General features: G+C 51.2%; 1 protein-coding gene across 1 annotated transcript in view; it reads left to right on the forward strand.

Moving 5' to 3' along the window:
• The window catches only part of xrcc4 (X-ray repair complementing defective repair in Chinese hamster cells 4), a 104,235-nt gene extending 84,735 nt beyond the window's left edge, over nt 1-19,500 (forward strand). Inside the window, exons 5-8 of the mRNA XM_079256204.1 lie at nt 14,610-14,741; nt 14,831-14,982; nt 16,523-16,658; nt 19,313-19,500. Coding sequence (XP_079112330.1) covers nt 14,610-14,741; nt 14,831-14,982; nt 16,523-16,658; nt 19,313-19,391 — 499 coding nt within the window. The 3' untranslated portion in view covers nt 19,392-19,500. The remainder of the gene's footprint in view (nt 1-14,609; nt 14,742-14,830; nt 14,983-16,522; nt 16,659-19,312) is intronic.
• Nucleotides 19,501-24,909: the final 5,409 nt, after the last annotated feature.

The following is a 24,909-nucleotide window of genomic DNA, read 5'->3' on the forward strand; positions in this document are numbered from 1 at the left end:
TTTGTGTGGAACTGGTTTGTGTTAAACTGGTTTTTGTGGAACAGGTAGAGGCTGAACTGGTTTGTGTGGAACTGGTAGAGGTTGAACTGGTTTGTGTGGAAGTGGTAGAGGTTGAACTGGTTTGTGTGGAAGTGGTAGAGGTTGAACTGGTTTGTGTGGAACTGGTTTGTGTTAAACTGGTTTGTGTGGAAAAGGTAGAGGCTGAACTGGTTTGTGTGGAAGTGGTAGAGGTTGAACTGGTTTGTGTGGAACTGGTAGAGTTTGAACTGGTTTGTGTGGAACTGGTAGAGGCTGAACTGGTTTGTGTGGAACTGGTAGAGGTTGAACTGGTTTGTGTGGAAGTGGTAGAGGTTGAACTGGTTTGTGTGGAACTGGTAGAGGTTGAACTGGTTTGTGCTGAAGTGGTAGAGGTTGAACTGGTTTGTGTGGAAGTGGTAGAGGTTGAACTGGTTTGTGCTGAAGTGGTAGAGGTTGAACTGGTTTGTGCTGAAGTGGTAGAGGTTGAACTGGTTTGTGTGGAACTGGTAGAGGTTGAACTGGTTTGTGCTGAAGTGGTAGAGGTTGAACTGGTTTGTGTGGAACTGGTAGAGGTTGAACTGGTTTGTGTGGAAGTGGTAGAGGTTGAACTGGTTTGTGTGGAACTGGTAGAGGTTGAACTGGTTTGTGCTGAAGTGGTAGAGGTTGAACTGGTTTGTGTGGAACTGGTAGAGGTTGAACTGGTTTGTGTGGAACTGGTAGAGGTTGAACTGGTTTGTGTGGAACTGGTAGAGGTTGAACTGGTTTGTGTGGAACTGGTAGAGGTTGAACTGGTTTGTGTGGGACTGGTAGAGGTTGAACTGGTTTGTGTGGAAGTGGTAGAGGTTGAACTGGTTTGTGTGGGACTGGTAGAGGTTGAACTGGTTTGTGTGTAACTGGTAGAGGTTGAACTGGTTTGTGTTGAAGTGGTAGAGGTTAAACTGGTTTGTGTGGAACTGGTTTTTGTGTAACTGGCAGAGGTTGAAGTGGTTTGTGTTTAACTGGTAGAGGTTGAACTGGTTTGTGTGTAACTGGTAGAGGTTGAACTGGTTTGTGTGGAACTGGTTTGTGTGTAACTGGTAGAGGTTGAACTGGTTTGTGTGAAACTGGTTTGTGTGTAACTGGTAGATGTTGAACTGGTTTGTGTGGAACTGGTTTGTGTTAAACTGGTTTGTGTGGAACAGGTAGAGGTTGAACTGGTTTGTGTGGAAGTGGTAGAGGTTGAACTGGTTTGTGTGGAAGTGGTAGAGGTTGAACTGGTTTGTGTGGAACTGGTAGAGGTTGAACTGGTTTGTGTGGAACTGGTTTGTGTGGAACTGGTTTGTGTGGAAGTGGTAGAGGTTGAACTGGTTTGTGTGGAACTGGTAGAGGTTGAACTGGTTTGTGTGGGACTGGTAGAGGTTGAACTGGTTTGTGTTTAACTGGTAGAGGTTGAACTGGTTTGTGTGGAACTGGTAGAGGTTGAACTGGTTTGTGTGGAACTGGTTTGTGTGGAAGTGGTAGAGGTTGAACTGGTTTGTGTGGAACTGGTTTGTGTGGAAGTGGTAGAGGTTGAACTGGTTTGTGTGGAACTGGTTTGTGTGGAAGTGGTAGAGGTTGAACTGGTTTGTGTGGAACTGGTAGAGGTTGAACTGGTTTGTGCTGAAGTGGTAGAGGTTGAACTGGTTTGTGTGGAACTGGTAGAGGTTGAACTGGTTTGTGTGGAACTGGTAGAGGTTGAACTGGTTTGTGTGGAACTGGTAGAGGTTGAACTGGTTTGTGTGGAACTGGTAGAGGTTGAACTGGTTTGTGTGGGACTGGTAGAGGTTGAACTGGTTTGTGTGGAAGTGGTAGAGGTTGAACTGGTTTGTGTGGGACTGGTAGAGGTTGAACTGGTTTGTGTGTAACTGGTAGAGGTTGAACTGGTTTGTGTTGAAGTGGTAGAGGTTAAACTGGTTTGTGTGGAACTGGTTTTTGTGTAACTGGCAGAGGTTGAAGTGGTTTGTGTTTAACTGGTAGAGGTTGAACTGGTTTGTGTGTAACTGGTAGAGGTTGAACTGGTTTGTGTGGAACTGGTTTGTGTGTAACTGGTAGAGGTTGAACTGGTTTGTGTGAAACTGGTTTGTGTGTAACTGGTAGATGTTGAACTGGTTTGTGTGGAACTGGTTTGTGTTAAACTGGTTTGTGTGGAACAGGTAGAGGTTGAACTGGTTTGTGTGGAAGTGGTAGAGGTTGAACTGGTTTGTGTGGAAGTGGTAGAGGTTGAACTGGTTTGTGTGGAACTGGTAGAGGTTGAACTGGTTTGTGTGGAACTGGTTTGTGTGGAACTGGTTTGTGTGGAAGTGGTAGAGGTTGAACTGGTTTGTGTGGAACTGGTAGAGGTTGAACTGGTTTGTGTGGGACTGGTAGAGGTTGAACTGGTTTGTGTTTAACTGGTAGAGGTTGAACTGGTTTTTGTGGGACTGGTAGAGGTTGAACTGGTTTGTGTGGAACTGGTAGAGGTTGAACTGGTTTGTGTGGAAGTGGTAGAGGTTGAACTGGTTTGTGTGGGACTGGTAGAGGTTGAACTGGTTTGTGTTTAACTGGTAGAGGTTGAACTGGTTTGTGTGTAACTGGTAGAGGTTGAACTGGTTTGTGTTTAACTGGTAGAGGTTGAACTGGTTTGTGTGGAAGTGGTAGAGGTTGAACTGGTTTGTGTGGGACTGGTAGAGGTTGAACTGGTTTGTGTTTAACTGGTAGAGGTTGAACTGGTTTGTGTGTAACTGGTAGAGGTTGAACTGGTTTGTGTTTAACTGGTAGAGGTTGAACTGGTTTGTGTGGAAGTGGTAGAGGTTGAACTGGTTTGTGTGGAACTGGTAGAGGTTGAACTGGTTTGTGTGGAACTGGTAGAGGTTGAACTGGTTTGTGTGGGACTGGTAGAGGTTGAACTGGTTTGTGTGGAAGTGGTAGAGGTTGAACTGGTTTGTGTGGGACTGGTAGAGGTTGAACTGGTTTGTGTGTAACTGGTAGAGGTTGAACTGGTTTGTGTGGAAGTGGTAGAGGTTAAACTGGTTTGTGTGGAACTGGTTTTTGTGTAACTGGCAGAGGTTGAACTGGTTTGTGTTTAACTGGTAGAGGTTGAACTGGTTTGTGTGTAACTGGTAGAGGTTGAACTGGTTTGTGTGGAACTGGTTTGTGTGTAACTGGCAGAGGTTGAACTGGTTTGTGTGAAACTGGTTTGTGTGTAACTGGTAGAGGTTGAACTGGTTTGTGTGGAACTGGTTTGTGTTAAACTGGTTTGTGTGGAACAGGTAGAGGTTGAACTGGTTTGTGTGGAAGTGGTAGAGGTTGAACTGGTTTGTGTGGAAGTGGTAGAGGTTGAACTGGTTTGTGTGGAACTGGTAGAGGTTGAACTGGTTTGTGTGGAACTGGTTTGTGTGGAACTGGTTTGTGTTTAACTGGTAGAGGTTGAACTGGTTTGTGTGGGACTGGTAGAGGTTGAACTGGTTTGTGTGGAACTGGTAGAGGTTGAACTGGTTTGTGTGGAAGTGGTAGAGGTTGAACTGGTTTGTGTGGGACTGGTAGAGGTTGAACTGGTTTGTGTTTAACTGGTAGAGGTTGAACTGGTTTGTGTGTAACTGGTAGAGGTTGAACTGGTTTGTGTTTAACTGGTAGAGGTTGAACTGGTTTGTGTGGAAGTGGTAGAGGTTGAACTGGTTTGTGTGGGACTGGTAGAGGTTGAACTGGTTTGTGTTTAACTGGTAGAGGTTGAACTGGTTTGTGTGTAACTGGTAGAGGTTGAACTGGTTTGTGTTTAACTGGTAGAGGTTGAACTGGTTTGTGTGGAACTGGTAGAGGTTGAACTGGTTTGTGCTGAAGTGGTAGAGGTTGAACTGGTTTGTGCTGAAGTGGTAGAGGTTGAACTGGTTTGTGTGGAACTGGTAGAGGTTGAACTGGTTTGTGCTGAAGTGGTAGAGGTTGAACTGGTTTGTGTGGAACTGGTAGAGGTTGAACTGGTTTGTGTGGAAGTGGTAGAGGTTGAACTGGTTTGTGTGGAAGTGGTAGAGGTTGAACTGGTTTGTGCTGAAGTGGTAGAGGTTGAACTGGTTTGTGTGGAACTGGTAGAGGTGGAACTGGTTTGTGTGGAACTGGTAGAGGTTGAACTGGTTTGTGTGGAACTGGTAGAGGTTGAACTGGTTTGTGTGGAACTGGTAGAGGTTGAACTGGTTTGTGTGGGACTGGTAGAGGTTGAACTGGTTTGTGTGGAAGTGGTAGAGGTTGAACTGGTTTGTGTGGGACTGGTAGAGGTTGAACTGGTTTGTGTGTAACTGGTAGAGGTTGAACTGGTTTGTGTTGAAGTGGTAGAGGTTAAACTGGTTTGTGTGGAACTGGTTTTTGTGTAACTGGCAGAGGTTGAAGTGGTTTGTGTTTAACTGGTAGAGGTTGAACTGGTTTGTGTGTAACTGGTAGAGGTTGAACTGGTTTGTGTGGAACTGGTTTGTGTGTAACTGGCAGAGGTTGAACTGGTTTGTGTGAAACTGGTTTGTGTGTAACTGGTAGATGTTGAACTGGTTTGTGTGGAACTGGTTTGTGTTAAACTGGTTTGTGTGGAACAGGTAGAGGTTGAACTGGTTTGTGTGGAAGTGGTAGAGGTTGAACTGGTTTGTGTGGAAGTGGTAGAGGTTGAACTGGTTTGTGTGGAACTGGTAGAGGTTGAACTGGTTTGTGTGGAACTGGTTTGTGTGGAACTGGTTTGTGTGGAAGTGGTAGAGGTTGAACTGGTTTGTGTGGAACTGGTAGAGGTTGAACTGGTTTGTGTGGGACTGGTAGAGGTTGAACTGGTTTGTGTTTAACTGGTAGAGGTTGAACTGGTTTGTGTGGGACTGGTAGAGGTTGAACTGGTTTGTGTGGAACTGGTAGAGGTTGAACTGGTTTGTGTGGAAGTGGTAGAGGTTGAACTGGTTTGTGTGGGACTGGTAGAGGTTGAACTGGTTTGTGTTTAACTGGTAGAGGTTGAACTGGTTTGTGTGTAACTGGTAGAGGTTGAACTGGTTTGTGTTTAACTGGTAGAGGTTGAACTGGTTTGTGTGGAAGTGGTAGAGGTTGAACTGGTTTGTGTGGGACTGGTAGAGGTTGAACTGGTTTGTGTTTAACTGGTAGAGGTTGAACTGGTTTGTGTGTAACTGGTAGAGGTTGAACTGGTTTGTGTTTAACTGGTAGAGGTTGAACTGGTTTGTGTGGAAGTGGTAGAGGTTGAACTGGTTTGTGTGGAACTGGTAGAGGTTGAACTGGTTTGTGTGGAACTGGTAGAGGTTGAACTGGTTTGTGTGGGACTGGTAGAGGTTGAACTGGTTTGTGTGGAAGTGGTAGAGGTTGAACTGGTTTGTGTGGGACTGGTAGAGGTTGAACTGGTTTGTGTGTAACTGGTAGAGGTTGAACTGGTTTGTGTGGAAGTGGTAGAGGTTAAACTGGTTTGTGTGGAACTGGTTTTTGTGTAACTGGCAGAGGTTGAACTGGTTTGTGTTTAACTGGTAGAGGTTGAACTGGTTTGTGTGTAACTGGTAGAGGTTGAACTGGTTTGTGTGGAACTGGTTTGTGTGTAACTGGCAGAGGTTGAACTGGTTTGTGTGAAACTGGTTTGTGTGTAACTGGTAGAGGTTGAACTGGTTTGTGTGGAACTGGTTTGTGTTAAACTGGTTTGTGTGGAACAGGTAGAGGTTGAACTGGTTTGTGTGGAAGTGGTAGAGGTTGAACTGGTTTGTGTGGAAGTGGTAGAGGTTGAACTGGTTTGTGTGGAACTGGTAGAGGTTGAACTGGTTTGTGTGGAACTGGTTTGTGTGGAACTGGTTTGTGTTTAACTGGTAGAGGTTGAACTGGTTTGTGTGGGACTGGTAGAGGTTGAACTGGTTTGTGTGGAACTGGTAGAGGTTGAACTGGTTTGTGTGGAAGTGGTAGAGGTTGAACTGGTTTGTGTGGGACTGGTAGAGGTTGAACTGGTTTGTGTTTAACTGGTAGAGGTTGAACTGGTTTGTGTGTAACTGGTAGAGGTTGAACTGGTTTGTGTTTAACTGGTAGAGGTTGAACTGGTTTGTGTGGAAGTGGTAGAGGTTGAACTGGTTTGTGTGGGACTGGTAGAGGTTGAACTGGTTTGTGTTTAACTGGTAGAGGTTGAACTGGTTTGTGTGTAACTGGTAGAGGTTGAACTGGTTTGTGTTTAACTGGTAGAGGTTGAACTGGTTTGTGTGGAACTGGTAGAGGTTGAACTGGTTTGTGTGGAACTGGTAGAGGCTGAACTGGTTTGTGTGGAACTGGTAGAGGTTGAACTGGTTCGTGTGGAAGTGGTAGAGGTTGAACTGGTTTGTGTGGAACTGGTAGAGATTGAACTGGTTTGTGTGGGACTGGTAGAGGATGAACTGGTTCGTGTGGAAGTGGTAGAGGTTGAACTGGTTTGTGTGGAACTGGTAGAGGTTGAACTGGTTCGTGTGGAAGTGGTAGAGGTTGAACTGGTTTGTGTGGAACTGGTAGAGGTTGAACTGGTTTGTGTGGAACTGGTTTGTGTGGAAGTGGTAGAGGTTGAACTGGTTTGTGTGGAACTGGTAGAGGTTGAACTGGTTTGTGTGGAACTGGTTTGTGTGGAAGTGGTAGAGGTTGAACTGGTTTGTGTGGAAGTGGTAGAGGTTGAACTGGTTTGTGTGGAACTGGTAGAGGTTGAACTGGTTTGTGTGGAACAGGTAGAGGTTGAACTGGTTTGTGTGGAACTGGTAGAGGTTGAACTGGTTTGTGTGGAACTGGTTTGTGTGGAAGTGGTAGAGGTTGAACTGGTTTGTGTGGAACTGGTAGAGGTTGAACTGGTTTGTGTGGAACTGGTTTGTGTGGAACTGGTTTGTGTGGAACTGGTAGAGGTTGAACTGGTTTGTGTGGAACTGGTTTGTGTGGAACTGGTTTGTGTGGAAGTGGTAGAGGTTGAACTGGTTTGTGTGGGACTGGTAGAGGTTGAACTGGTTTGTGTTTAACTGGTAGAGGTTGAACTGGTTTGTGTGTAACTGGTAGAGGTTGAACTGGTTTGTGTTTAACTGGTAGAGGTTGAACTGGTTTGTGTGGAAGTGGTAGAGGTTGAACTGGTTTGTGTGGGACTGGTAGAGGTTGAACTGGTTTGTGTTTAACTGGTAGAGGTTGAACTGGTTTGTGTGTAACTGGTAGAGGTTGAACTGGTTTGTGTTTAACTGGTAGAGGTTGAACTGGTTTGTGTGGAACTGGTAGAGGTTGAACTGGTTTGTGTGGATCTGGTAGAGGCTGAACTGGTTTGTGTGGAACTGGTAGAGGTTGAACTGGTTCGTGTGGAAGTGGTAGAGGTTGAACTGGTTTGTTTGGAACTGGTAGAGATTGAACTGGTTTGTGTGGAACTGGTAGAGGTTGAACTGGTTTGTGTGTAACTGGTAGAGGTTGAACTGGTTTGTGTGGAAGTGGTAGAGGTTGAACTGGTTTGTGTGGGACTGGTAGAGGTTGAACTGGTTTGTGTGTAACTGGTAGAGGTTGAACTGGTTTGTGTGGAAGTGGTAGAGGTTGAACTGGTTTGTGTGGAAGTGGTAGAGGTTGAACTGGTTTGTGTGGGACTGGTAGAGGTTGAACTGGTTTGTGTGTAACTGGTAGAGGTTGAACTGGTTTGTGTGGAAGTGGTAGAGGTTAAACTGGTTTGTGTGGAACTGGTTTTTGTGTAACTGGCAGAGGTTGAACTGGTTTGTGTTTAACTGGTAGAGGTTGAACTGGTTTGTGTGTAACTGGTAGAGGTTGAACTGGTTTGTGTGGAACTGGTTTGTGTGTAACTGGCAGAGGTTGAACTGGTTTGTGTGAAACTGGTTTGTGTGTAACTGGTAGAGGTTGAACTGGTTTGTGTGGAACTGGTTTGTGTTAAACTGGTTTGTGTGGAAGTGGTAGAGGTTGAACTGGTTTGTGTGGAAGTGGTAGAGGTTGAACTGGTTTGTGTGGAACTGGTAGAGGTTGAACTGGTTTGTGTGGAACTGGTTTGTGTGGAACTGGTTTGTGTGGAAGTGGTAGAGGTTGAACTGGTTTGTGTGGAACTGGTAGAGGTTGAACTGGTTTGTGTGGGACTGGTAGAGGTTGAACTGGTTTGTGTTTAACTGGTAGAGGTTGAACTGGTTTGTGTGGGACTGGTAGAGGTTGAACTGGTTTGTGTGGAACTGGTAGAGGTTGAACTGGTTTGTGTGGAAGTGGTAGAGGTTGAACTGGTTTGTGTGGGACTGGTAGAGGTTGAACTGGTTTGTGTTTAACTGGTAGAGGTTGAACTGGTTTGTGTGTAACTGGTAGAGGTTGAACTGGTTTGTGTTTAACTGGTAGAGGTTGAACTGGTTTGTGTGGAAGTGGTAGAGGTTGAACTGGTTTGTGTGGGACTGGTAGAGGTTGAACTGGTTTGTGTTTAACTGGTAGAGGTTGAACTGGTTTGTGTGTAACTGGTAGAGGTTGAACTGGTTTGTGTTTAACTGGTAGAGGTTGAACTGGTTTGTGTGGAACTGGTAGAGGTTGAACTGGTTTGTGTGGAACTGGTAGAGGCTGAACTGGTTTGTGTGGAACTGGTAGAGGTTGAACTGGTTCGTGTGGAAGTGGTAGAGGTTGAACTGGTTTGTGTGGAACTGGTAGAGATTGAACTGGTTTGTGTGGGACTGGTAGAGGTTGAACTGGTTCGTGTGGAAGTGGTAGAGGTTGAACTGGTTTGTGTGGAACTGGTAGAGGTTGAACTGGTTCGTGTGGAAGTGGTAGAGGTTGAACTGGTTTGTGTGGAACTGGTAGAGGTTGAACTGGTTTGTGTGGAACTGGTTTGTGTGGAAGTGGTAGAGGTTGAACTGGTTTGTGTGGAACTGGTAGAGGTTGAACTGGTTTGTGTGGAACTGGTTTGTGTGGAAGTGGTAGAGGTTGAACTGGTTTGTGTGGAAGTGGTAGAGGTTGAACTGGTTTGTGTGGAACTGGTAGAGGTTGAACTGGTTTGTGTGGAACTGGTAGAGGTTGAACTGGTTTGTGTGGAACTGGTTTGTGTGGAAGTGGTAGAGGTTGAACTGGTTTGTGTGGAACTGGTAGAGGTTGAACTGGTTTGTGTGGAACTGGTTTGTGTGGAACTGGTTTGTGTGGAACTGGTAGAGGTTGAACTGGTTTGTGTGGAACTGGTTTGTGTGGAACTGGTTTGTGTGGAAGTGGTAGAGGTTGAACTGGTTTGTGTGGAACTGGTAGAGGTTGAACTGGTTTGTGTGGAACTGGTTTGTGTGGAACTGGTTTGTGTGGAAGTGGTAGAGGTTGAACTGGTTTGTGTGGAACTGGTAGAGGTTGAACTGGTTTGTGTGGAACTGGTTTGTGTGGAAGTGGTAGAGTTTGAACTGGTTTGTGTGGAAGTGGTAGAGGTTGAACTGGTTTGTGTGGAAGTGGTAGAGGTTGAACTGGTTTGTGTGGAAGTGGTAGAGATTGAACTGGTTTGTGTGGGACTGGTAGAGGTTGAACTGGTTTGTGTGGAAGTGGTAGAGGTTGAACTGGTTTGTGTGGGACTGGTAGAGGTTGAACTGGTTTGTGTGTAACTGGTAGAGGTTGAACTGGTTTGTGTGGAAGTGGTAGAGGTTGAACTGGTTTGTGTGGAAGTGGTAGAGGTTGAACTGGTTTGTGTGGAACTGGTAGAGTTTGAACTGGTTTGTGTGGAACTGGTTTGTGTGGAACTGGTAGAGGTTGAACTGGTTTGTGTGGGACTGGTAGAGGTTGAACTGGTTTGTGTTTAACTGGTAGAGGTTGAACTGGTTTGTGTGGGACTGGTAGAGGTTGAACTGGTTTGTGTGGAACTGGTAGAGGTTGAACTGGTTTGTGTGGAAGTGGTAGAGGTTGAACTGGTTTGTGTGGGACTGGTAGAGGTTGAACTGGTTTGTGTTTAACTGGTAGAGGTTGAACTGGTTTGTGTGTAACTGGTAGAGGTTGAACTGGTTTGTGTTTAACTGGTAGAGGTTGAACTGGTTTGTGTGGAAGTGGTAGAGGTTGAACTGGTTTGTGTGGGACTGGTAGAGGTTGAACTGGTTTGTGTTTAACTGGTAGAGGTTGAACTGGTTTGTGTGTAACTGGTAGAGGTTGAACTGGTTTGTGTTTAACTGGTAGAGGTTGAACTGGTTTGTGTGGAACTGGTAGAGGTTGAACTGGTTTGTGTGGAACTGGTAGAGGCTGAACTGGTTTGTGTGGAACTGGTAGAGGTTGAACTGGTTCGTGTGGAAGTGGTAGAGGTTGAACTGGTTTGTGTGGAACTGGTAGAGATTGAACTGGTTTGTGTGGGACTGGTAGAGGTTGAACTGGTTCGTGTGGAAGTGGTAGAGGTTGAACTGGTTTGTGTGGAACTGGTAGAGGTTGAACTGGTTCGTGTGGAAGTGGTAGAGGTTGAACTGGTTTGTGTGGAACTGGTAGAGGTTGAACTGGTTTGTGTGGAACTGGTTTGTGTGGAAGTGGTAGAGGTTGAACTGGTTTGTGTGGAACTGGTAGAGGTTGAACTGGTTTGTGTGGAACTGGTTTGTGTGGAAGTGGTAGAGGTTGAACTGGTTTGTGTGGAAGTGGTAGAGGTTGAACTGGTTTGTGTGGAACTGGTAGAGGTTGAACTGGTTTGTGTGGAACTGGTAGAGGTTGAACTGGTTTGTGTGGAACTGGTTTGTGTGGAAGTGGTAGAGGTTGAACTGGTTTGTGTGGAACTGGTAGAGGTTGAACTGGTTTGTGTGGAACTGGTTTGTGTGGAACTGGTTTGTGTGGAACTGGTAGAGGTTGAACTGGTTTGTGTGGAACTGGTTTGTGTGGAACTGGTTTGTGTGGAAGTGGTAGAGGTTGAACTGGTTTGTGTGGAACTGGTAGAGGTTGAACTGGTTTGTGTGGAACTGGTTTGTGTGGAACTGGTTTGTGTGGAAGTGGTAGAGGTTGAACTGGTTTGTGTGGAACTGGTAGAGGTTGAACTGGTTTGTGTGGAACTGGTTTGTGTGGAAGTGGTAGAGTTTGAACTGGTTTGTGTGGAAGTGGTAGAGGTTGAACTGGTTTGTGTGGAAGTGGTAGAGGTTGAACTGGTTTGTGTGGAAGTGGTAGAGATTGAACTGGTTTGTGTGGGACTGGTAGAGGTTGAACTGGTTTGTGTGGAAGTGGTAGAGGTTGAACTGGTTTGTGTGGGACTGGTAGAGGTTGAACTGGTTTGTGTGTAACTGGTAGAGGTTGAACTGGTTTGTGTGGAAGTGGTAGAGGTTGAACTGGTTTGTGTGGAAGTGGTAGAGGTTGAACTGGTTTGTGTGGAACTGGTAGAGTTTGAACTGGTTTGTGTGGAACTGGTTTGTGTGGAACTGGTAGAGGTTGAACTGGTTTGTGTGGGACTGGTAGAGGTTGAACTGGTTTGTGTTTAACTGGTAGAGGTTGAACTGGTTTGTGTGGGACTGGTAGAGGTTGAACTGGTTTGTGTGGAACTGGTAGAGGTTGAACTGGTTTGTGTGGAAGTGGTAGAGGTTGAACTGGTTTGTGTGGGACTGGTAGAGGTTGAACTGGTTTGTGTTTAACTGGTAGAGGTTGAACTGGTTTGTGTGTAACTGGTAGAGGTTGAACTGGTTTGTGTTTAACTGGTAGAGGTTGAACTGGTTTGTGTGGAAGTGGTAGAGGTTGAACTGGTTTGTGTGGGACTGGTAGAGGTTGAACTGGTTTGTGTTTAACTGGTAGAGGTTGAACTGGTTTGTGTGTAACTGGTAGAGGTTGAACTGGTTTGTGTTTAACTGGTAGAGGTTGAACTGGTTTGTGTGGAACTGGTAGAGGTTGAACTGGTTTGTGTGGAACTGGTAGAGGCTGAACTGGTTTGTGTGGAACTGGTAGAGGTTGAACTGGTTCGTGTGGAAGTGGTAGAGGTTGAACTGGTTTGTGTGGAACTGGTAGAGATTGAACTGGTTTGTGTGGGACTGGTAGAGGTTGAACTGGTTCGTGTGGAAGTGGTAGAGGTTGAACTGGTTTGTGTGGAACTGGTAGAGGTTGAACTGGTTCGTGTGGAAGTGGTAGAGGTTGAACTGGTTTGTGTGGAACTGGTAGAGGTTGAACTGGTTTGTGTGGAACTGGTTTGTGTGGAAGTGGTAGAGGTTGAACTGGTTTGTGTGGAACTGGTAGAGGTTGAACTGGTTTGTGTGGAACTGGTTTGTGTGGAAGTGGTAGAGGTTGAACTGGTTTGTGCGGAAGTGGTAGAGGTTGAACTGGTTTGTGTGGAACTGGTAGAGGTTGAACTGGTTTGTGTGGAACTGGTAGAGGTTGAACTGGTTTGTGTGGAACTGGTTTGTGTGGAAGTGGTAGAGGTTGAACTGGTTTGTGTGGAACTGGTAGAGGTTGAACTGGTTTGTGTGGAACTGGTTTGTGTGGAACTGGTTTGTGTGGAACTGGTAGAGGTTGAACTGGTTTGTGTGGAACTGGTTTGTGTGGAACTGGTTTGTGTGGAAGTGGTAGAGGTTGAACTGGTAGAGGTTGAACTGGTTTGTGTGGAACTGGTTTGTGTGGAACTGGTTTGTGTGGAAGTGGTAGAGGTTGAACTGGTTTGTGTGGAACTGGTAGAGGTTGAACTGGTTTGTGTGGAACTGGTTTGTGTGGAAGTGGTAGAGTTTGAACTGGTTTGTGTGGAAGTGGTAGAGGTTGAACTGGTTTGTGTGGAAGTGGTAGAGGTTGAACTGGTTTGTGTGGAAGTGGTAGAGATTGAACTGGTTTGTGTGGGACTGGTAGAGGTTGAACTGGTTTGTGTGGATGTGGTAGAGGTTGAACTGGTTTGTGTGGGACTGGTAGAGGTTGAACTGGTTTGTGTGTAACTGGTAGAGGTTGAACTGGTTTGTGTGGAAGTGGTAGAGGTTGAACTGGTTTGTGTGGAAGTGGTAGAGGTTGAACTGGTTTGTGTGGAACTGGTAGAGGTTGAACTGGTTTGTGTGGAACTGGTTTGTGTGGAACTGGTTTGTGTGGAACTGGTAGAGGTTGAACTGGTTTGTGTGAAAGTGGTAGAGGTTGAACTGGTTTGTGTTTAACTGGTAGAGGTTGAACTGGTTTGTGTGGGACTGGTAGAGGTTGAACTGGTTTGTGTGGAACTGGTAGAGGTTGAACTGGTTTGTGTGGAAGTGGTAGAGGTTGAACTGGTTTGTGTGGGACTGGTAGAGGTTGAACTGGTTTGTGTTTAACTGGTAGAGGTTGAACTGGTTTGTGTGTAACTGGTAGAGGTTGAACTGGTTTGTGTTTAACTGGTAGAGGTTGAACTGGTTTGTGTGGAAGTGGTAGAGGTTGAGCTGGTTTGTGTGGGACTGGTAGAGGTTGAACTGGTTTGTGTTTAACTGGTAGAGGTTGAACTGGTTTGTGTGTAACTGGTAGAGGTTGAACTGGTTTGTGTTTAACTGGTAGAGGTTGAACTGGTTTGTGTGGAACTGGTAGAGGTTGAACTGGTTCGTTTGGAAGTGGTAGAGGTTGAACTGGTTTGTGTGGAACTGGTAGAGGCTGAACTGGTTTGTGTGGAACTGGTAGAGGTTGAACTGGTTCGTTTGGAAGTGGTAGAGGTTGAACTGGTTTGTGTGGAACTGGTAGAGATTGAACTGGTTTGTGTGGAAGTGGTAGAGGTTGAACTGGTTTGTGTGGAACTGGTAGAGGTTGAACTGGTTCGTGTGGAAGTGGTAGAGGTTGAACTGGTTTGTGTGGAACTGGTAGAGGTTGAACTGGTTCGTGTGGAAGTGGTAGAGGTTGAACTGGTTTGTGTGGAACTGGTAGAGGTTGAACTGGTTCGTGTGGAAGTGGTAGAGGTTGAACTGGTTTGTGTGGAACTGGTAGAGGTTGAACTGGTTTGTGTGGAACTGGTTTGTGTGGAAGTGGTAGAGGTTGAACTGGTTTGTGTGGAACTGGTAGAGGTTGAACTGGTTTGTGTGGAACTGGTTTGTGTGGAAGTGGTAGAGGTTGAACTGGTTTGTGTGGAAGTGGTAGAGGTTGAACTGGTTTGTGTGGAACTGGTAGAGGTTGAACTGGTTTGTGTGGAACAGGTAGAGGTTGAACTGGTTTGTGTGGAACTGGTAGAGGTTGAACTGGTTTGTGTGGAACTGGTTTGTGTGGAAGTGGTAGAGGTTGAACTGGTTTGTGTGGAACTGGTAGAGGTTGAACTGGTTTGTGTGGAACTGGTTTGTGTGGAAGTGGTAGAGGTTGAACTGGTTTGTGTGGAACTGGTTTGTGTGGAAGTGGTAGAGGTTGAACTGGTTTGTGTGGAACTGGTTTGTGTGGAAGTGGTAGAGGTTGAACTGGTTTGTGTGGAACTGGTAGAGGTTGAACTGGTTTGTGTGGAACTGGTTTGTGTGGAAGTGGTAGAGGTTGAACTGGTTTGTGTGGAACTGGTAGAGGTTGAACTGGTTTGTGTGGAACTGGTTTGTGTGGAACTGGTTTGTGTGGAAGTGGTAGAGGTTGAACTGGTTTGTGTGGAAGTGGTAGAGGTTGAACTGGTTTGTGTGGAACTGGTTTGTGTGGAAGTGGTAGAGTTTGAACTGGTTTGTGTGGAAGTGGTAGAGGTTGAACTGGTTTGTGTGGAAGTGGTAGAGGTTGAACTGGTTTGTGTGGAACTGGTAGAGGTTGAACTGGTTTGTGTGTTTCAGGATGAAGCGCTACGCTGGTGGAAAGGAGGTCCTGGAGGCAGAACTGTTCTCCCGGTTTGTTCTGGTTCTGAATGAGAAGAAAGCAAAGATCCGAAGTCTGCAGGAGACCATCATGAAGCTGCAGGACGCCAGGTTAGCCCCTCCCCCGAGGCCTCGTGTTGTTGAGGCGTTGCTTGTTCAGGAAACACTTAGTGAATCCTGTCTTCTACTTTCTGCTGAAGGACGTCTGATGGACAGAAAAGCAGGAAATGTGGGACGTGGTCTGAAGCAGGCGGACAGGGTGGTGGCGCTGAGGATGACGAGTACTCAGGCAGCACTGATGAAGATGCAGAGGACGTACCGTCGTCTGCATCTTCCATTTTACCATCAGCAGGTAAAACACAATAAACTGTGAAGCTCCCAGGATGATAGAAGTCTGGATGGATGTGTTGTCTGGCAGAGTCCTCCCCAGGTCTCCGACGTCCGCTCGGCAGGAAGAGCTCGACACCTACACATGTCAACAATCACAAAGACATGAAACACAACAATAAACGTGAGAGCCACGAAAATAGCCGCGAAACAGACGAAGTGGTGACGGACACGACGTACAGACACGGATAAAACGGCGGTAGGGGGAGGATGGGAGGAGCCCCGCGTAGCCTGCTCCTGTCATCTGGACCTGGGTTCAGCAGGCCTGTTTCTCTGGATCAGAACCTCAGGACAGTCCACAGAATCCGTTCCTCTGGATCAGAACCAGAACCTCAGGACAGTCCACAGAATCCGTTCCTCTGGATCAGAACCAGAACCTCAGGACAGTCCACGGAAGTTCTTCCTGCTGCTGACGGGTCCACTCAGAACCAGTCCGCCCAGCAGCATGAAGCTCCAGTTCCAGCTCGGCTTTATGGACACTGAATGGGATATATGTTGTCATGGCAACCCTGTGTTTGCAGCACATGTCATCGCCATGAAGTGTCATGACATCAGAAGTTACGTAACGCAGGGCGGCGTGCAGCAGAACACCTTCATGATGACGTTCACACAGACAGGAATAACATGTTCCTCTTCCTCACCGCTTCCTCTTGGTGGTGGTGATGATGATGGTGGTGATGATGATGATGGTGGTGATGATGATGATGGTGATGATGATGATAAAGATGATGATGGTGATAAAGGTGATGATGATGATGGTGGTGATGATGATGATGGTGATGATGACAGTGATGGTGGTGAAAAAGATGATGATGGTGTTGATGGCGATGATGATGATGGTGATGAAGATGATGATGGTGATGATGATAGTGATGATAGTGATGATGGCGATGATGATGATGGTGATGATGATGATGGTGATGATGGTGATGGCGATTATGATGAAGATGATGATGGTGATGATGATGGTGGTGATGAAAGTGATGAAGATGATGGTGATGATAATGGTTATGATGATGATGAAGATGAAGGTGATGATGATGGCGATGATGATGGTGTTGATGGCGATGATGATGATGGTGATGATGGTGATGAAGATGATGATAGTGATGATAGTGATGATGGCGATGATGATGGTGTTGATGGCGATGATGATGATGGTGATGATGGTGATGGAGATGATGATAGTGATGATAGTGATGATGGCGATGATGATGATGGTGATGATGATGATGGTGATGATGGTGATGATGATGATGATGATGGCGATTATGATGAAGATGATGATGGTGATGATGATGATGGTGGTGATGAAAGTGATGAAGATGATGGTGATGATAATGGTTATGATGATGATGAAGATGAAGGTGATGATGATGGCGATGATGAAAGTGACGAAGATAAAGGTGATGAAGATGATGATTTCCTGCTGACTTATTCTGTTTTTCTTCGTCGTCCTCCAGAAGCTTCTGTTTGTGTTTCAGATCTTCTTCTTCTCTCTTCAGACTCCTCCGCTCCGAGCCTATTGGACGACAGCCTGCGTGACATCACTGATGTGGCGCCGTGCCGTAAACGTCGCCTCCGTCATGTGGCGGTCCCAGACGTGGCGGGGCCGAACCCGGAGACGTCGCAGAGGAAGCGGTGAGTTTAAACACGTTATTCTGGCCGAGGTCCACCTGGATCAGAACCAGAACCAGAACCAGACATGTGGTTGGAGGCTCCAGTCCTCCAGCCGACCCGCTGTCCTGATAAATCCTCCATCTTCCAGACGTTTTCTCCTCTCCGCTCTGCCTGCTCCTGATTGGACCGTTTACTGAAGCTCTCTGATTGGTGGAAAGTCTGACAGGAAGTGACGTCATGCTTTCTGGATAGAGGACACGTCTGGAGACAGCTGCAGCGTCCGCCGGCCTCAAAGACCCTGTTATGCAACCATTCTCTTGTTGTTATGGCGTCCACCCTCCAGCCGTCTCCTGGTAACTAGACCTCCTTTTACCAGCTTCTTTTAGAACGTGTCCATTTGGAAAGTCTGCCAGAGACGCGTCTCAGTCAGACTTTGTCCCCGCGGCGACGGTCCAACAAAGGTTGAATGCTCGCGGAGACGGAGGACTGGACGGAGACGGCGGTTGGACGGAGACGGCGGCTGGACGGAGACGGCGGCTGGATGGAGACGGAGGACTGGACGGAGACGGCGGTTGGACGGAGACGGCGGTTGGACGAAGACGGCGGCTGGATGGAGACGGAGGACTGGACGGAGACGGCGGTTGGACGGAGACGGCGGTTGGACGAAGACGGCGGCTGGACGGAGACGGAGGACTGGACGGAGACGGCGGTTGGACGGAGACGGCGGTTGGACGAAGACGGCGGCTGGATGGAGACGGAGGACTGGACGGAGACGGCGGTTGGATGGAGACGGAGGACTGGACGGAGACGGCGGTTGGATGGAGACGGAGGACTGGACGGAGACGGCGGTTGGACGGAGATGGCGGCTGGATGGAGACAGAGGACTGGACGGAGACGGCGGTTGGACGGAGATGGCGGCTGGATGGAGACAGAGGACTGGACGGAGACGGCGGTTGGATGGAGACAGAGGACTGGACGGAGACGGCGGCTGGATGGAGACAGAGGACTGGACGGAGACGGCGGTTGGACGGAGACCGAGGACTGGACGGAGACGGCGGTTGGACGGAGACGGAGGACTGGACGGAGACGGCGGTTGGACGGAGACCGAGGACTGGACGGAGACGGCGGTTGGACGGAGACGGAGGACTGGACGGAGACGGCGGTTGGACGGAGACGGCGGCTGGATGGAGACGGCGGCTGGAGACGGTGGCTGGACGGAGACAGAGGACTGGACGGAGACGGCGGCTGGACGGAGACGGCGGTTGGACGGAGACGGCGGTTGGACGGAGGACGTGTCCTCATGTGGTCGTCACAGAGGAAGTTCAGGCTGAACCAGTGATGAGAAATGAGGACGTTGCTCAACGGAAAACGTCCTTCATGAGACACGAGGAGCTTTTCTGGAAGTGAAACCGGTCCAGACCTGCTGAGAGACGTGATGCGTTCAGGTTCCAGTTTCCAGTCTGTAAACCTGAAACTCTTCCTGGAGTCAGGTCCACATGGAAACTATAAAGATGGCCGCCGGCCGTCACAGCATCACAGCACTTTGATCTGCTGCTGCATCCCGATAGTTTCTGCTCCAGGATCCGTCTGGACACCCGGTCCGGGATCCGTCTGGACACCCGGTCCGGGATCTGCCTGGAAACCCGGTCCGGGATCCGTCTGGACACCCGGTCCGGGATCCGTCTGGACACCCGGTCCGGGATCTGCCTGGAAACCCGGTCCGGGATCTGCCTGGAAACCCGGTCCGGGATCCGTCTGGGCACCCGGTCCGGGATCTGCCTGGAAACCCGGTCCGGGATCCGCCTGGAAACCCGGTCCGGGATCCGTCTGGGCACCCGGTCCGGGATCTGCCTGGAAACCCGGTCCGGGATCCGCCTGGAAACCCGGTCCGGGATCCGTCTGGGCACCCGGTCCGGGATCCGCCTGGAAACCCGGTCCGGGATCCGTCTGGGCACCCGGTCCGGGATCTGCCTGGAAACCCGGTCCGGGATCCGCCTGGAAACCCGGTCCGGGATCCGTCTGGGCACCCGGTCCGGGATCCGTATTAACTGGTTCCCATGGAAACGTGACTTTTAGATAAGGCAGAAGTAGGTCACATGAACAAGGAACTGGACCTCTTCGGGTCTGACGGAGGAACAGATCCTGTCCAGAACCAGACCTGAGTGGATACAGAATCGGACTGCTCCATAGTTGCTGGATCATCTGGACTCCGGCTCCATGTGGGACCACCAGCTGAGTTCTGGCTCTTTGCTGCAGCTGGAAAGCTTCTTGTCCTCCCCCCACCGAGTCTCCGGTGGTCCCCCGTCCCCCTCCAGCTCCAACACGTCTCATGTTTCCTTCTAACTGGTTCCAGTTGCTAAAGAGGCTCTTCGTCTCCTTTCAGCAACTTCATGTCTCGTAAAGAAGAAACTGCTGGACACGGTTCTGGTTCAGATGTGTCCTCCAGCAGTGAGAAGGTAGCAGGGTGGGGGGACATACATCCTGAAGTCCAGAACCATGGACATTGGGTCAGCAGAGACTAAAGAAACAGGACAAAGAACCACATCCAAAAAACCCAGAAGACAGAAAATAAAGACCTGCTACACAGGAAAAACCATAGCCGTCCATGTCTTTCTGATCACATGGTCCATTTCCGGCCTCATCACCCCCCCTGACCCGGTCTGTGTCTGTTTCAGGTCTGACTCAAATCCAGGATCCAGCAAGAAGCCGACCCCCCAGAGCCCCGCAGTAGAGGACCTGTTCGAGGACTTCTGATGTCCTGACTGGGTCTACGTCCTGACCAGGTCTCTGTCCTGATGAGTTCTACGTTGTTTATAGTTCTGTTGTGTACATGTAGATCAATAAAGCTTTTGGTATTTTGTTCCTTCGGTCTGTATGACTGTTTCTTGGGATTTGTCCCAGATCCTGGCGGTACGCCCCGCAGACTCTGATCCAACCGTCCCAGATCCTGGTGGTACGCCCCGCGGACTCTGATCCAACCGTCCCAGATCCTGGCGGTACGCCCCGCGGACTCTGACCCAACCGTCCCAGATCCTGGCGGTACGCCCCGCGGACTCTGATCCAACCGTCCCAGATCCTGGCGGTACGCCCCGCAGACTCTGATCCAACCGTCCCAGATCCTGGCGGTATGCCCCGCGGACTCTGATCCAACCGTCCCAGATCCTGGTGGTACGCCCCGCAGACTCTGATCCAACCGTCCCAGATCCTGGTGGTACGCCCCGCGGACTCTGATCCAACCGTCCCAGATCCTGGCGGTACGCCCCGCGGACTCTGATCCAACCGTCCCAGATCCTGGTGGTATGCCCCGCAGACTCTGATCCAACCGTCCCAGATCCTGGCGGTACGCCCCGCGGACTCTGACCCAACCGTCCCAGATCCTGGTGGTACGCCCCGCAGACTCTGATCCAACCGTCCCAGATCCTGGCGGTACGCCCCGCGGACTCTGATCCAACCGTCCCAGATCCTGGTGGTATGCCCCGCGGACTCTGATCCAACCGTCCCAGATCCTGGCGGTACGCCCCGCAGACTCTGATCCAACCGTCCCAGATCCTGGTGGTACGCCCCGCGGACTCTGATCCAACCGTCCCAGATCCTGGCGGTACGCCCCGCGGACTCTGATCCAACCGTCCCAGATCCTGGTGGTACGCCCCGCGGACTCTGATCCAACCGTCCCAGATCCTGGTGGTACGCCCCGCGGACTCTGATCCAACCGTCCCAGATCCTGGTGGTACGCCCCGCGGACTCTGATCCAACCGTCCCAGATCCTGGTGGTACGCCCCGCGGACTCTGACCCAACCGTCCCAGATCCTGGTGGTATGCCCCGCGGACTCTGATCCAACCGTCCCAGATCCTGGCGGTACGCCCCGCGGACTCTGACCCAACCGTCCCAGATCCTGGTGGTACGCCCCGCAGACTCTGATCCAACCGTCCCAGATCCTGGTGGTACGCCCCGCAGACTCTGATCCAACCGTCCCAGATCCTGGTGGTATGCCCCGCGGACTTTGATCCAACCGTCCCAGATCCTGGTGGTACGCCCCGCAGACTCTGATCCAACCGTCCCAGATCCTGGTGGTACGCCCCGCGGACTCTGATCCAACCGTCCCAGATCCTGGCGGTACGCCCCGCGGACTCTGATCCAACCGTCCCAGGTCCTGGTGGTATGCCCCGCGGACTCTGATCCAACCGTCCCAGATCCTGGCGGTACGCCCCGCGGACTCTGATCCAACCGTCCCAGATCCTGGTGGTATGCCCCGCGGACTCTGATCCAACCATCCCAGATCCTGGCGGGACGTCCCCTGGACTCTGGTCCAACTGTCCCAGATTCTGGCGGGAGGTCCTCCAGACTCTAATCCAACCGTCCCAGATCCTGGTGGGCTGCCCCTCAGATTCTGGTCCAACCATCCCAGACCCTGGCGGGCTGCCCCCGGTCTCTAGTCCATTTGTCCCAGATCCTGGCGGTACGCCCCTCAGACTCTGGTCATACCGTCCCAGATCCTAGCGGGCTGCCCTTGGTCTCTAGTCCATTTATCCCAGATCCTGTCGGTACGCTCCTCAGACTTTGGTCCAACCTTCCCAGATCCTGGCGGTACGCCCCTCAGACTTTGGTCCAACCTTCCCAGATCCTGGCGGTACGCCCCTCAGACTTTGGTCCAACCTTCCCAGATCCTGGCGGGACGTCCCCCAGACTCCGGTCTATTTGTCCCAGATCCTGGCGATACTTCCCCCGGACTCTGGTCCATTTGTACCAGATCCTGGCGGTACGCCCCTCAGACTCTGGTCCAACCGTTCCAGATCCTGGCGGGACGTCCCCCTGACTCTGGTCGAACAGGCCCAGATCCTGGCGGGGCGTTCACCAGACTCTGGTCCATTTGTCCCAGGTCCTGGCAGTACGTCCCCTGGACTCTGGTCCAACGGTGCCAGATCCTGGCGGGGTGTCCTCCAGACTCTGGTCCAACCGTCCCAGATCCTGGCGGGACGTCCCCCGGACTCTGGTCCAACTGTCCCAAATCCTGGCGGGGCGTCCTACAGACTCTGTTCCAACAGTCCCAGTTCATGGCGTGACGTCCTCCAGACTGGTCTTTCCGTCCCAGATCCTGGCAGGGCGTCCTCCAGACTCTGGTCCATTTGTCCTAGGTCCTGGCAGTACGTCCCCTGGACTCTGGTCCAACTGTCCCAGATTCTGGCGGGAGGTCCTCCAGACTCTAATCCAACCGTCCCAGATCCTGGTGGGCTGCCCCTCAGATTCTGGTCCAACCATCCCAGATCCTGGCGGGCTGCCCCCGGTCTCTAGTCCATTTGTCCCAGATCCTGGCGGTACGCCCCTCAGACTTTGGTCCAATCGTCCCAGATCCTGGCGGTACGCCCCTCAGACTTTGGTCCAACCTTCCCAGATCCTGGCGGGACGTCCTCCAGACTCCGGTCCATTTGTCCCAGATCCTGGCGATACTTCCCCCGGACTCTGGTCCATTTGTCCCAGATCCTGGCGGTACGCCCCTCAGACTCTGGTCCAACCGTTCCAGATCCTGGCGGGACGTCCCCCTGACTCTGGTCCAACAGGCCCAGATCCTGGCGGGGCGTCCTCCAGACTCTGGTCCAACCGTTCCAGATCCTGGCGGGACGTCCCCCTGACTCTGGTCCAACAGGCCCAGATCCTGGCTGGGCGTTCACCAGACTCTGGTCCAACCGTCCCAGATCCTGGCGGGACGTCCCCCTGACTCTGGTCCAACAGGCCCAGATCCTGGCGGGGCGTCCTCCAGACTCTGGTCCAACCGTCCCAGATCCTGGCGGGACGTCCCCCGGACTCTGGTCCAACTGTCCCAAATCCTGGCGGGGCTTCCTCCAGACTCTGTTCCAACCGTCCCAGTTCATGGCGTGAAATCCTCCAGACTCTGGTCTATCCGTCCCAAATCCAGGCAGGACGTCCTCCGAACTCTGGTCCATTTGTCCCAGATCCTGGTGGTACGTCCCCCAGACTCTGGTTCATTTGTCCCAGATCCTGGCGGTACGGCCCTCACTCTGGTCAAACCTTCCCAGATCCTGGCGGTACGCCCCTCAGACTTTGGTCCAACCTTCCCAGATCCTGGCGGGACGTCCTCCAGACTCCGGTCCATTTGTCCCAGATCCTGGCGATACTTCCCCCGGACTCTGGTCCATTTGTCCCAGATCCTGGCGGTACGCCCCTCAGACTCTGGTCCAACCGTTCCAGATCCTGGCGGGACGTCCCCCTGACTCTGGTCCAACAGGCCCAGATCCTGGCGGGGCGTTCACCAGACTCTGGTCCAACCGTCCCAGATCCTGGCGGGACGTCCCCCTGACTCTGGTCCAACAGGCCCAGATCCTGGCGGGGCGTCCTCCAGACTCTGGTCCAACCGTCCCAGATCCTGGCGGGACGTCCCCCGGACTCTGGTCCAACTGTCCCAAATCCTGGCGGGGCGTCCTCCAGACTCTGTTCCAACCGTCCCAGTTCATGGCGTGAAATCCTCCAGACTCTGGTCTATCCGTCCCAAATCCAGGCAGGACGTCCTCCGAACTCTGGTCCATTTGTCCCAGATCCTGGTGGTACGTCCCCCAGACTCTGGTTCATTTGTCCCAGATCCTGGCGGTACGGCCCTCACTCTGGTCAAACCTTCCCAGATCCTGGCGGTACGCCCCTCAGACTTTGGTCCAATCGTCCCAGATCCTGGCGGTACGCCCCTCAGACTTTGGTCCAACCTTCCCAGATCCTGGCGGTACGTCCCCCAGACTCTGGTCCATTTGTCCCTGATCCTGGTGGTACGTCCCCCAGACTCTGGTTCATTTGTCCCAGATCCTGGCGGTACGGCCCTCAGACTCTGGTCAAACCTTCCCAGATCCTGGCGGTACGCCCCTCAGACTTTGGTCCAACCTTCCCAGATCCTGGCGGGACGTCCTCCAGACTCCGGTCCATTTGTCCCAGATCCTGGCGATACTTCCCCCGGACTCTGGTCCATTTGTCCCAGATCCTGGCGGTACGCCCCTCAGACTCTGGTCCAACCGTTCCAGATCCTGGCGGGACGTCCCCCTGACTCTGGTCCAACAGGCCCAGATCCTGGCGGGGCGTTCACCAGACTCTGGTCCAACCGTCCCAGATCCTGGCGGGACGTCCCCCTGACTCTGGTCCAACAGGCCCTGATCCTGGCGGGGCGTCCTCCAGACTCTGGTCCAACCGTCCCAGATCCTGGCGGGACGTCCCCCGGACTCTGGTCCAACTGTCCCAAATCCTGGCGGGGCGTCCTCCAGACTCTGTTCCAACCGTCCCAGTTCATGGCGTGAAATCCTCCAGACTCTGGTCTATCCGTCCCAAATCCAGGCAGGACGTCCTCCGAACTCTGGTCCATTTGTCCCAGATCCTGGTGGTACGTCCCCCAGACTCTGGTTCATTTGTCCCAGATCCTGGCGGTACGGCCCTCACTCTGGTCAAACCTTCCCAGATCCTGGCGGTACGCCCCTCAGACTTTGGTCCAATCGTCCCAGATCCTGGCGGTACGCCCCTCAGACTTTGGTCCAACCTTCCCAGATCCTGGCGGTACGTCCCCCAGACTCTGGTCCATTTGTCCCTGATCCTGGTGGTACGTCCCCCAGACTCTGGTTCATTTGTCCCAGATCCTGGCGGTACGGCCCTCAGACTCTGGTCAAACCTTCCCAGATCCTGGCGGTACGCCCCTCAGACTTTGGTCCAATCGTCCCAGATCCTGGCGGTACGCCCCTCAGACTTTGGTCCAACCTTCCCAGATCCTGGTGGTACGTCCCCCAGACTCTGGTTCATTTGTCCCAGATCCTGGCGGTACGCCCCTCAGACTTTGGTCCAACCTTCCCAGATCCTGGCGGGACGTCCTCCAGACTCCGGTCCATTTGTCCCAGATCCTGGCGGTACGCCCCTCAGACTCTGGTCCAACGGTGCCAGATCCTGGCGGTACGTCCCCCAGACTCTGGTCCATTTGTCCCAGATCCTGGTAGTATGTCCCCTGGACTCTGGTCCAACAGTCCCAGATTCTGGCGGGAGGTCCTCCAGACTCTAATTCAACCGTCCCAGATCCTGGTGGGCTGCTCCTCAGACTCTGGTCCAACGGTGCCATATCCTGGCGGGCTGCCCCCGGTCTCTAGTCCATTTGTCCCAGATCCTGGTGGTACGCCCCTCAGACTCTGGTCCAACCTTCCCAGATCCTGGTGGGCTGCCCCCGGTCTCTAGTCCATTTGTCCCAGATCCTGGCGGTACGCCCCTCAGACTTTGGTCCAACCTTCCCAGATCCTGGCG

Source organism: Telmatherina bonti, assembly GCF_933228915.1.
Source record: "Telmatherina bonti genome assembly, chromosome: 17".
NCBI lineage: Eukaryota > Metazoa > Chordata > Actinopteri > Atheriniformes > Telmatherinidae > Telmatherina > Telmatherina bonti.